Source organism: Bos indicus x Bos taurus, chromosome 22 (genome assembly GCF_003369695.1).
Source record: "Bos indicus x Bos taurus breed Angus x Brahman F1 hybrid chromosome 22, Bos_hybrid_MaternalHap_v2.0, whole genome shotgun sequence".
In the NCBI taxonomy this organism is placed as follows: Eukaryota; Metazoa; Chordata; class Mammalia; order Artiodactyla; family Bovidae; genus Bos; species Bos indicus x Bos taurus.
Genome location: NC_040097.1, coordinates 16,474,762 through 16,487,185, shown reverse-complemented (window position 1 = coordinate 16,487,185; position 12,424 = coordinate 16,474,762). Strand labels below are relative to the sequence as shown.

Here is a 12,424-nt window from a genome sequence, read left to right as displayed (position 1 = left end):
ATTTTTTCAGTAATAAAATAATTTATCAGAGCTACAGAGCAGCAAGTTCCCATGTTAATTTGGGTTCTAATTAAATTTTCATTCCAAAGAGAGAGTCAGGGTACACGGAAGCAAAAAAAAAAAACAACTTTATTCTATCACTTTTCATAATGTTAGAAAGGTAGAAAGACTTTCTTTAAAAAAAAAAGAGAGAAAGCGTTTCCCTTATAAATTCTTGATAGTCTAAATGATGGGGAATACTTCAGAACTCTCAGGGTGTGGGAAGGACAAACACACTTCAGACTAGTTTTGTCTCCAGCTAAGCAAGTAGTTTTGCTTCTCTAAACCATAATTTCTTCAATAAAAATATTTTTGGAGTAAATAATAATAGCTAGTAGCTACCAATTCTTAACTGGGAACCAACCTCTGTTAACGCTTTTTATCTGCCGTATTTTAACGTCTCACTAAAAGAGGATATTAGTATGTGCATTTTGTAGGTGAAGAAAGGCTTCTGAAGGGTCCCTTGACTAGTCACTGAGTTAGGCTTTGAATGTGATTCTCCCTGTTCTAGAGTTATTGCACTGTATTTGGAAACCAAGATATGTGTATTCTTCATTCCCTATCTGGTTATAGATCACTTGTGGGGTTTTTCTAGCCAGTGAGCTGTACCAGATAGCTTTTCATGTTATGCTCAGGAAATGAGGACCCTGTCAGGTGTGAACACAGGACCAGAGCCAGATTTGGTTGCCATGGCAGCAGGGCGGCATGGTCAGAGAGGGTAACGGCCCATTGGACTGCAAGCGGAGCGTGGTCGGGGTGCTTCGCTAGATTACATCTGATGGTTACTACTGATTTGTTTCTCCATAATGAAAACATTGGCCATTTCCAAGTCTTTTTAAAAGGCAAGGAAGTGGAAATGAAGTTAAGAGGGCCTGAGTCTCTTTCTAATTAGCTCTGAAGATCTGAATTACAAGCCACAGTGCCACATGTGGGGGGTGTGTGTGTGTGTGTAAGTCCCAATTATTATTACTTTCAAACACAACATAGAGAAAAGAATTTCTGCAGCCCTTTTAAATAGACAGGTTTTTTTTGTTTTCATTACATGTAAGGAAGGTAGACATTTCCAAGAAATGTTAAACTCAACAGTGAACTTTTTAAACATGACGCATCTAGGATGTTTGTGTATGTGTGCATGTGTATAGGCACCAGTTGTCATTACTTCCAAATATAACATTGAGAAAGGAATTTCTGTAATTCTTTTTAATACAAATAGAGATTTTTAATAACATGTAAAGAAAGTAGACATTTCCAGGAAATGTTAAACTCAACAGTAAACTTTTTAAACTTGACTTCCATGGTATCTTGTCTGATGTCAGTCACTGAGAAAATAATTTCAATAAAAGGTGCAAAAGAAGCAGCAGAACACTTAAACTTTGACCCGTTTTTCAAATGCCGCTGCAGCTTATTTTTAAGCTGAGTTCAAAAACCATCAATTATCATCTAATCCAGCAATCCATTAAACATTGATTTATTAGTTCTTTCAAAATACAAACCTTGTCTGCTGTATGGTGGGCCTAGTGCACAGCACTGAGGATGCAAAAACGAAAGACCCTCTTTGCCACCGTCTCACCCTGAATCCTCCTACAGAACAGGCATTGTGGTAGGTGTGACTCCTAGTCCAGGGAGGGGAGCAAACACTGCAGGACCGATGGCTGCTTTATCGCCTCTGATGACCTTCTGGAAGCTGACAGCTTGCACATGAGGGTGCCATCACAGGAAGGAGTGGAAAGGCGAGATGAGCGGCCCTTGCACTGAGCCTTTGACCTTGTGTTTGCATCTTGTGACTCATGGGATATGTCAGGGAAATTAGTATTTGGCTGGAAGGAAGATGGTGGACTCAAAAGTGTTCCAGCGTCTTAAAATGTATTCTTTGCAGAGGGCTTCCCTGGTGGCTCAGTGGCAAAGCGCCTACCTGCCAATGCAGGCGATGCAGGTTCAATCCCCGGGTCGGGGGAGGGCTGGAGAGCCCTGCAGAAGGAAATGGCAATGTTGGCCCTCCAGTGTTCTTGCCTGAAACATCCCATGAACAGGGGAGCCTGGCAGGCTACAGTCCATGGGATCAAAAAGAATCAGCCAGGATTTAGTGACTAAACAACAACAACAATATTCTTTGCATGGGACCGTGATATTAACCATAAGGTATATTCTGGCCTGTCAGAACTAATTTAAAAGATGTTTGTAAATGCTTTCTGCATCTAACTTTTTACTAATTCTACTTTTAACTTCTTGGATTTCTTTATAATTGGTCTGCTTTGGAATCAAGTACTTTAAAACTAATGTAGGTAGAGGTGCTTGCTCTGGGCCATGCAAAGGTCTGGGCTGTGGGGTCTGACTCCTTTCTTTTTGTCCCACCAACTCTTCTAGATTAGTTTCTTATTAATAATTTTAAAAGAACCCTTATTAAAAAATATTCTTTCCTCTCACCAGATACTTTTGAAAGTTTAAGACAATTCTGAATGCATATGCAGTAATCCCCGTTTAGGAAAATTGTGAATTGTGGACATATACAGTAATTCCAGTTCTTCTGTGTCTAGCTTAGATTGACAGAAATGCAAACAAATTATTGAGGTCTTAATAATCAAGAAAGTAAACATGCCGCTAAGAAAATAACTGCAAGCAAGCCGGAGCCTAGAGAGCTATCTGTCTATTGCCTGCCATTTTGAAGATTTCATGTGTGTCTCCTCCAGCCTTGCAAACAGAGAGATGTTGGGCAGGCCTGGAGAGCAGTTAGGCTTTGTTCAGTCCCAATGAGTGATGTCAGCGTGTAGCTTCAGAGCATGCTTATTTTAATGCTGCACCCCTCCTCTCATGTTCCTTTCTCAGCTACCTTGTCTCAGCTCCTACGACAGCTACTGCAGCAATCAAGTAGCTGCCAAAGCTCTGCTGGACCACAAAAAACAAGATCACCGAGTCCAAGATTTCCTGCAGCGATGTTTAGAATCCCCCTTTAGCCGAAAACTAGATCTCTGGAATTTCCTGGATATTCCAAGAAGCCGTCTGGTGAAATACCCTCTGCTTCTTCGAGAAATCTTGAGACACACACCAAATGATAATCCAGATCAGCAGCACCTGGAAGAAGCTGTGAGTTTCTTTCTTTCGCCCCTTGGTATTTCCCCAGTGGCTGTAAGACTGGGTAAATGTGTGAATGAAGGGTCCCTGGGTACTAGGACACAGGAATCTTGGATTCAGGGCTTGACTGAGGGTGGTGGTTTATTAGGGAATAAAGCATACACATATCTTGGTTTCCAACATGACTCGACCATGTTTTGATTTTGTCAATCAGTACTATTCTTAATCTGTGAAATGCAGTATTTACATGAAATGCACTCTAAAGTCCCTTTGATTCTAAAGTTTCTTGATTCTGAATAGGTGACTCTGTAATCTGTTCGTTGCAATTCCTGATTATTAGGGTAAGATCTCTGTAGAGATTTTAAATTGAATAGCTTTGTTTAGTTAGCAAATGGAAGTTGCCTTTTGCCTTTTACCAAAGCCCATTTGTGAAATCAGCACCCATTTGAAACCCAGCTGTCCTTGGCCCCAGATTGACGCATAAAGCCTAGTCAAACCTACTCACCAGCGACTGCATTGGGTATGGGGCTGGGTGGTTTGGGAAATATGGATTCTTGCCTAGCAGCAATGTAAGACCAAGAAAAATCAGATCCATATCATGGGATGTGGTGAACCATGACATTGTGCTCAGAGAGCTCAGTTCTGGTTGCAGTGCTCTGCAGGACAGGGCAGAGGAGATGACAGGCCAGAGGAGCAAACAGCCAGGGCAGAGGTATAAAGAAATGACAGGGTGTGTCATTCCAGCGAGTGCCATTGGTCAGTTTGCCTGAGGTTGATAATAGTCAGAAAACAGCAAGAGAAGGGACTGAGGGTGGTGGTTCACATTGGGAATACAGTTGTAAATATCAATTTGAGACCCTTTTCCTTTCTTGTACTTTTGTTTCTTAAGTAGCTTAGATTCAGGTTCGAATTCCAGCACCATCACTGACAAGCTGTGTGATCTTGGATATGTAACATTGCATCTGTAGCACAGGGGACAGCAGAGACTAGGGGCAGGGAATCAAGTTGGGAGGATGTTGCAGTGGTCCAGATGCATAGACTTGGAAACCTGCTCAGGGAGTTAGCAGTGAAGATGCAGAGACCAGTTCTAATAGTTCATTCCCTGACTGGATCTGGGAAGTAACAAGCTGATAAACAGAGGTCATTGGAAAATCAATCAAAAACCTTGAGTCTGTGGAGCAAACTATCTCTTCCCAGAGAGGGGCTTAATAACATCGGGTTGGCCAAAGAGTTTTCTGTAAGATGGTACGGCAAAAACCCAAATGAGCTTTTTGGCCAACTCAATAGTAATTAGTAACAATAACAGTAGTAAATAGTAACAGCAACAACAATAACAACAATAACACCTGCTGACATGCATTGAATACCTAGTAAATCATCTTCATGTGATTGTCTAATGGCTTATGTAGCTCATTTAACCCTCATACTAACCTATGAGAAAGCTGTTCATGTTAGGGCCATTCTCCTTTTCCAGATAAGGCGTGGGGGCACTAAATAATTCGCCCAAGTCTGGGCCAACAAGTAATCCAAACCTTGTCAGTGTAAACTGCCACTTTTATGACTTCTCCACTTCTTTATGCTCCTCTGCCACAGAGCTGAAAGCCTGGCTACTTTTTTAAGCCCCTCTTGTCTCTGGAACTGCAGAAATCTGTCTAGCTACCAGGCTTAATGGAGGACCTCACCAATCCAGAGCTAGGCCAGTTGTCCGTGTAGGGACAGAGAAGAACAGGAAAGACTCTCCTGAGGTGTTTGAGGTGTCTGGCAGGCCTAGCATACAAACCAGGCTCCCAGTCCAGCACAATAGGGAATGCAGGCCCAAGATGAGGCCCAGCTCACTTCTTCATGTCTGTTTTTATTACTCAGAAGAGCAATACTGTGGCCTCCTCTCCATATTTCATCCCAGCAAGTGTGTGGTCTGTAGGAAAGAGAACAACAGGGAACTCGAACTAGTCTAAATAATTACTTTTGTGAAGAACACAAGCCTACTCTGAGTTTTCCAGTAAAGATTTCTTCTTTTTAAAACGCAGCATGAAAGAATAATGCTTTGTTTAAAAACAAGAAGAAAAAAAAAAAAAACCAGTAAGCTAAAGTTTGAATTTAAAAACAGATAGATAAGAATATGATTGTTTGCAATACACCAGTTTCCTTAGTGTGTAAAATTCTTCAGGCAAATTTGCCAAGTTCTTCATGCAAATTTAGGTGTGAAGCATGGTATACCTGCATTTGAAAATGTCTGCAAAGCAAGTCTTCTAAATGTCCATTTACACTGTATAGGCACAGCAGTTTTTTTCCTCTTCTTTACAAAATCCTTGTGGCATTATCCTGGATGAACAGAACTGTTTAGCCCTGTACTCTTGAATGCATCATGAATGTTTGATAACCATAAAATCCACACTACCATCGTAGCTTAACTAATATGTTCCCTAAATAAATTTTCCTCCTATGACAATTAAAAATCAGGGAACTCTAAATAAATTTCTTCTACACCAAGTATTCAGTCTTATGATTAGATCTAAAGAAAGATCTTCCTTTTTAATATAGTGTGTAAACTACCACATCTGTGTTAGAATTGCTTAATAGTGCTTTGAAAGGTTGATAGAAATTTCCCCCCGAAGAGAACATCTTAAAATAGGACTTTGGATACTTGTATATTCCAGATCTGGTTGTTTAATATTTTGTATTCTAAGGATTGTTTCAGTCAGAAAATTATCCTGTAAACCATCTCTTCCCTCTGCCTGCCACTGCTCCAATTCCCTAAAAAAAAAAAAAAAAAAAACACCACTGGAATCAATGGAAAGAATAGTCCTTTTTTTTTTTTTTTTTTTTGATGCAACTACAGTGAAACCTGCTATTCTTGGTCCATGTCAGGAGCCCACGAGTAGATGATACTGCCTCACAAGGGGCCAGACAGACAGGGCTTTCAGAGTCTACTTTGAGCATGACGATTCCAGCATATGGGGGTTTAATCCTTATTCTGTTACGGATATCTTTCATCATGTCACTTTACCAGCCCCTGCCCTTCAGCGTGAACCCAAATAAGAAAGGCAACAATAAATTTAAATGCGCAACTACCATGACGGTTGGTTATTGGCAATATTCTATGTGTAACTTTATTCCTTGCTGCAATTCTGCAAAATAAATTCCTCTCGAGAACCAGTACAGAGACAGTAGACATGGCATGCAGGTGTATTAGTCATGTGTACAAATGAATATAAATACAAAAGCAGTACTTTCAATAAATGAAAGCAGACCCAGAGTCACTACAGTAAATACAGATACAGAATATGGAATAACACCAAATGTTTCCATTCTTTTGTCTCTCTTCATTTTTCTTCCCAAACACCAGAGAAAGAAGCAGCATTTGAGAGTAGTCATAGCTGCCTAAGGAAGCACTGTGGCTTTTGAGTTTATTAATCTTCATGTGATATGCCAGCTGTTCAGTTCCTGAGTTAAATTAGGAAATGAATGTCGCTTTATGCCTATAGTACATCCTCTTCTGGTTTCCTGGATTCTTGCAGGAAATTCAGAAAATTGACTCAAATACTGATTAATTCCAGCTGCCCAGGTACACCTAGTAATGTCTGATTAGATGAGCCACAGCACTTAATGCTCAGTCTTTAAAAACAAGGAAAAAGTATGAGTTTCAATTCACATTAAAAATGTAATAAAATAGAAAAATAAGGTAGACATAGAACAATTGTTCAGATACTACCCATGTATTTTAAGCTTCTTGAGGGCAGGGACCCTGTCTCATTTCCTTGAATGCCACCACCTAGTCAGACACTGAACAGATGCTCATCAAACATTAATTGAATTAATTTGCAAGATGACTCATAGCTTCAGTATATTTTGTGAAATTTATTTTTTGTTTGTTTTTAGAAGCAACAAATAGTCATCTTTGAAAACCAACGAGGAGAGAAGCAAGGAGAAAGTTTGGGTACCAAAGTGTACCATTTATTACTTGTTTTGTGTTACTGAAACTCAGATTAATTTCACAGGACTTGTACTTAACATTAGGTTGACATCAAAGACCAAAAAAATTCTTTATATGAAGTAAAGAACCTATACTTTTAAAAATAATGTTTTTTTTTTTGAATTATCAAGTAGCACTACACTCAAATTTGGAAAACAGAGAAAAGAATAAATAAATGATCTTTGAAACTGTTAGTAGCTAAAGCATGTAGAGATTATACCTCTGCCCTTAGGATGTAGTCACCAGACATCAGCTCAAAGCTAGAAGATCTGTTGAACTGCATGGAAGTGCCAAAGCTATAATTGTGTAGAAGTTTTTAATCCGGTTTCTTTGGGCATAAGGCACGTGAAAAATAATTACTTAACAATCTTAGAATTCACTGCCACTTGAACAAGGTCTGGTAGCTTTTTGCTGAGTAAAGGCCTCTTTTGAAACCTTGCTTTTCAAAGACTGGTCTGTTTTCCATTTAATCAATGCAACCAAGAAGAGGCCTTACTCACATTTCTCATCTGTTGTTTTCTATTAATCCCTCCGCAAGAAAGATGGGACAGTTCATCTTTTCACTACTAAGGGACAGAAGTCTCTGCTGAGGAAGTCATTCCTTTGCCTTGGATTGGTGTCTTTGAGTTTTTTTCTCAACTAATTTCTTGCTCCTTTTTTCTAGAATTTTCTAATTTTTAGATATATCATTCATGTGCTAAAACACCACCACATTGGGATAAATGCCCACGGAACACGTCTCAGTGTTGTTCACTTGTTTTGTTTTGCTTCATTTTGTATTTAACCGCAATGCATCCACCATTGCTTTGAAATCACTCTTCCCCTGTCTTACTTGAGTGAGCTGTAGGAATGGGCGTGCGTGTATATAGACAGATCGTCTCCATTCTTACTCCTGGTGTCCTTTCTTTGCATTCCTAGTTCACTGCCCTTCATAAATGAGTTATGTTTTGTCACTAAATGATACCCAAACTATTTATTCACACCCCATTTAGATGTGTTGTTTGTAGGTTAAATACATGTAGAGAGACCTTGAAGCTGGGTTTCATATCCGCAAGGACCATCCCTTTTCTGGACTGTTACATTCTGCTTTGTTTTCTCTCCTTGGCCGCATTTTTTGTGTGTATGCCTACATTTTCTACTGTGTTGAGCATACGTTAAGAAATGCGTGATACGGAGCCTAGTGGCTATAAGTCCTGCACATGGAAAGCAGTACTTCATGTTTCTTTCTCTCAGACAGAATTCCACATCAACATTAATTTTATATTTAATACAAATATAGATGTGTGTGCGTGTGTACAAATGAATATATATGTACATATTTGTATGTGTACATGTATATAGATGGCATATGGATAGATAGATACAGTATGTTAAAAGCATTTTTCCCCCTTTTCCCAAAGCAGCAGCTTAGATAATGGGATCTCAGATCCAAGTGTATCTTAGCGACTTTCTAAGGTTAAGTCTCTGGGCCTTGTTGATGTGAATGGCTTGCTTACTTTCCCCATACTTCCTTTTTGTTTTTACAGATAAACATCATTCAGGGAATTGTGGCAGAAATCAACACCAAGACTGGAGAATCTGAATGCCGCTATTATAAAGAGCGACTTCTTTACTTGGAGGAAGGCCAGAAAGACTCCCTAATTGACAACTCAAAGGTGCTGTGTTGTCATGGTGAACTGAAGAACAACCGGGGCGTGGTGAGTAGTTGCTCTCCTTCAGTAATTTCATCCTGAGCCTCCCTGACCCCTTCATCCATGTGATAGTGAGCCTCTGACTACAGTGCCTTCCCTAGGCAGAGTCGTGTTCTTTAGACAAAAACTTTCTCTAGTGTCTTTTATATCACAGGATCATATATTATTAAATTTATTATATATATATATATTTTTTTTTAATTTCATCACCAGTACATATTCAGAAAAATTTTGGAAACCATCATAGAGTTGTCAGCTTTTTATGTTGTTTGGTCATGTTGTTTGTTTTTGACCCTCAAAAACAAACACAAAAACAATTACTATCTCCTCCCACTTTGCTATCGGCAAGTAATAGATAATTTTAACAGGATGTTAAAATATATGATCTCAGAAAAATAGATAGTTCTTTAATTGAATTCATTTAGCTTTATGAGACATTCTTCTTACGAGTTGGTGCCTATCCACAAACTGACATTTTGAGACCAGTTTTTTATTTTTGTGTTTTGTTTTAAATAACAACCTACCCACCATCAGCTCTACATCTAGCTCTGACTTGTAAACACTCCATTTCCTGGCTTTTATTCTTCTGTATATATTGAAATTGTTCCTCCTCTCCTATCATAGCAACTTGCACAAATCTCCCCTGGAGGGCTTACTACAGTAGGTTGTGATTCTCCATTTATCTGTTAGTATTTCCCACTTTATCACGCTCTTTTAGGGTGGAGACTGTGCCTTGTCAGTCCCTTTCATGGGGACCTGACATATACTAAGGCACTGAGTAGTCTTAGGTCAATATCTGAGTGAATGAATGAATGAATGCTTACATAAAGGAAAAATGGACATGAATTACAGAGAGATCAAAATTGAGTCAACTCACCAGGCTTTTTTTTTTAATATGTAACAATAGAAAATAATGCTAATATGTAGTATTTCTATTTTTATACATTTATATATAACATGTTTTATATATCAATTGTACTATATATAACATATGTGCATATTTTAGCATTGAGAAAGCCATTGAGACAGTCTCCACTTCTCTTTTGTTTCATCTTTAGTATCTGGTCAACCCTTAGAATGAAAGCCAAAACTTGATGGAAAAGCTCCTAATAAAGCTTTGATGATTCAGAGGCTGCCTTTTTGACCTGGGCTATAAAGTGGCATTTATGAGCAGGCTCGGAAATGGTATTTGAAATCACTTAGGACATGTCACAGCATCCATTATCAGTGCTCCTGTAGATCTAACCAGCTGATGTTGCAACGAAGGTTGTGAGACCTGTCACAGGCCACTGCTTGAAGAGATGTTTCTGTTTGACTGGGAGTAACTGATTGCCAGGCAACTGCGTTCTGCTTTTTGCTGATTTTTGGAAAGCACTGGTAGACTGCTTCCAACTCCTTGAACATTGTTCCTCAGAAGCCCTGTGACAAATAGAAAGGAGCATCGCTGTATGGAATGGGGGCCTGTCTTCCTTCTGTCCATCAGTCAAGGGCTGAGACTCTGGTTGGCTGTGCCTAGGTCATTAAAGATAACCCCTCCCTAGTTCATGTTTCAGGCACATTGATTTTTGAAAACAAAGATTTTAATTGGAGTGGGGCACTTATTTTTGTGTTTTTTTGTTTGCTTGTTTGTTTTTCCCCCCGGAGAGGTGTAAAAGTCATTATGAATAAAGTCATGAGTCAGGGGAAAAAAGTCTCAATAGCTTGAGGGCAGGAAGGAGCTGCAACTAAGAATAGGAACTCTCAGTGAACATTTATAAACAAGGGATTTTTTTTTAAAGTTGCCCAGATAATCAGTGTTCAAACCTCCTACCTTAGCTAGAAGAGCGATTGAAGTAGAAGCAGTGTAAAAATCTCTGATTATTTTTAGTATATGAAACAGTGACTAACACCTCCCCCCTTATCATTCCCCATTATCATTCCCTCTACTATTCCCCTCCACCACCAAAGAAAAAAGCTCTGTTATTTTGCGCTTTTCTCTGTTTTTCAGTCTTCAGACCTCCCCCTACCCAAATACACACCAGTACAGAACCACCATCCTTTGTTTCCACAAGCCAACATTTAGTTGAGCTTCAGTTTCTGCAGTTTTTGATGTATATGTGTGTGTATCTGTCCATCCATCAGTCTGTGGCAGGGTGGGGGTAGATGGCCCACAAGTATCTTTTCTTCCAAATATAAAATTATTTGATAACACTGAAAGTGCTTCCCTGACCCCAAGACAGGATCCTAATGTGAATTTCCAGCCCTATTCTTCTGGTCTCCTCCTTAAAACTCCTGGGCTAACATTCCCAAATATTACTGCTGGAAAACCAGAACCTAGCTGCAGTCATGGATTGTCTCACTTCGGCTCCTAGGCATTTCCAAGCTGTGGGAAGAGTCTGGCACTTGGAGTTGAATGGAGCCAATTTACCCCAGCTCCACTCAGGAAAATTGCTTTTGTAATGTGGTTTTGAGACAAGCCTTTATTTTCGAGATTCTTTTTTTGCCCACAACACACACATCAATCATCAGCCTTTTAAGCACAACCTCTTTGGAGAACTGAGGTTCTTATGAACTTTACCAAGAAGGACAACTGCTTTGATCGTCTCTCTTCATGGCTACAGCTGCATACTCTGGTTTCCTTGGGAATGGGCAGTGTTCCGAGCCGGGGTGCCTGGGTGAAGCTGATAATCAGCTCTGTGGTGGAATGAACGAGTGTTTTACGGGTTTGAGAAGCAAAAGATTAATATTAGGCTCAGATATACCAGTCTCATCCTTTATGGACTGTTACTCATTTTGATCTCTTAGAATTGTACTGGATATAGTAAACTAAAGCCAGGAAAGGACTGACTTTTTGTTTTCCTTCATTACACCCTTTGTTCTATGGGGTTTCTCTCTCTCTCTTTCTTTTTTAATGTTCCTGTAATAAGAGTACAAGAGACCACATATGCCTGCATGTGTTGTAAATTGTGAACACCCCTGGAGCTGGCAGACCTGAAGGCAGGTGTCTGTAGGCAGAAAGGCCTTCTTCACTGGGGCCCTAGGGAGGTGCTCTTACAGGATAGGCAATGGATGCATCTGGAAACGCCTCCAACCCCCAACTGGTGTTCTCCTGGAGGTAGATTTGAGCTGAAAAGTTCATAGGTCAGTTTGAAGCTGGTACCCAGGGATCTGTTATCCCCATAGGTCTACTTATCAACTCCTTGGATTATTGCTTAAAGGAATCCTGTGTATTCTTTTCTTCCAGAAACTACATGTTTTCCTCTTCCAAGAAGTGCTTGTTATCACCCGCGCCGTTACCCACAATGAGCAGCTCTGCTACCAGCTGTACCGGCAGCCTATCCCCATGAAGGACCTCCTGCTGGAAGACTTGCAGGATGGGGAAGTGAGGCTGGGCGGCTCCCTGCGTGGGGCGTTCAGCAACAATGAGAGAAGTACGGATGGCTGTCCCTCTTGACCTGTGGAATGTCTTTGGTAGTGGTGGTTTGGAGGGAATGGCCGGCTGGTGAAAGAGACGAGCCATGGCCTTGGAGTCAAATTGCATCTCAGTTGTGTTTCATCACTTAGAGGTTGTGTAGCCTTACTCAACCTCTAGGAGCCTTAGTTTCCCATCTGCAAAGTGGGGATGCATGCATACCTACTTCATAGGATTGTTCTAAGGATTAAGTGAGACACT

The 12,424-nt window shown here is 40.1% G+C and overlaps 1 protein-coding gene across 6 annotated transcripts in view; it reads left to right on the top strand.

Moving 5' to 3' along the window:
* The window catches only part of ARHGEF3 (Rho guanine nucleotide exchange factor 3), a 313,634-nt gene that overhangs the window by 297,012 nt on the left and 4,198 nt on the right, over positions 1-12,424 (top strand). For all 6 annotated transcript variants that reach the window (XM_027523864.1, XM_027523863.1, XM_027523866.1 and 3 more), the window contains 3 exons: positions 2,863-3,120; positions 8,608-8,778; positions 11,996-12,182. In XM_027523864.1, coding sequence (XP_027379665.1) covers positions 2,863-3,120; positions 8,608-8,778; positions 11,996-12,182 — 616 coding nt within the window. The remainder of the gene's footprint in view (positions 1-2,862; positions 3,121-8,607; positions 8,779-11,995; positions 12,183-12,424) is intronic.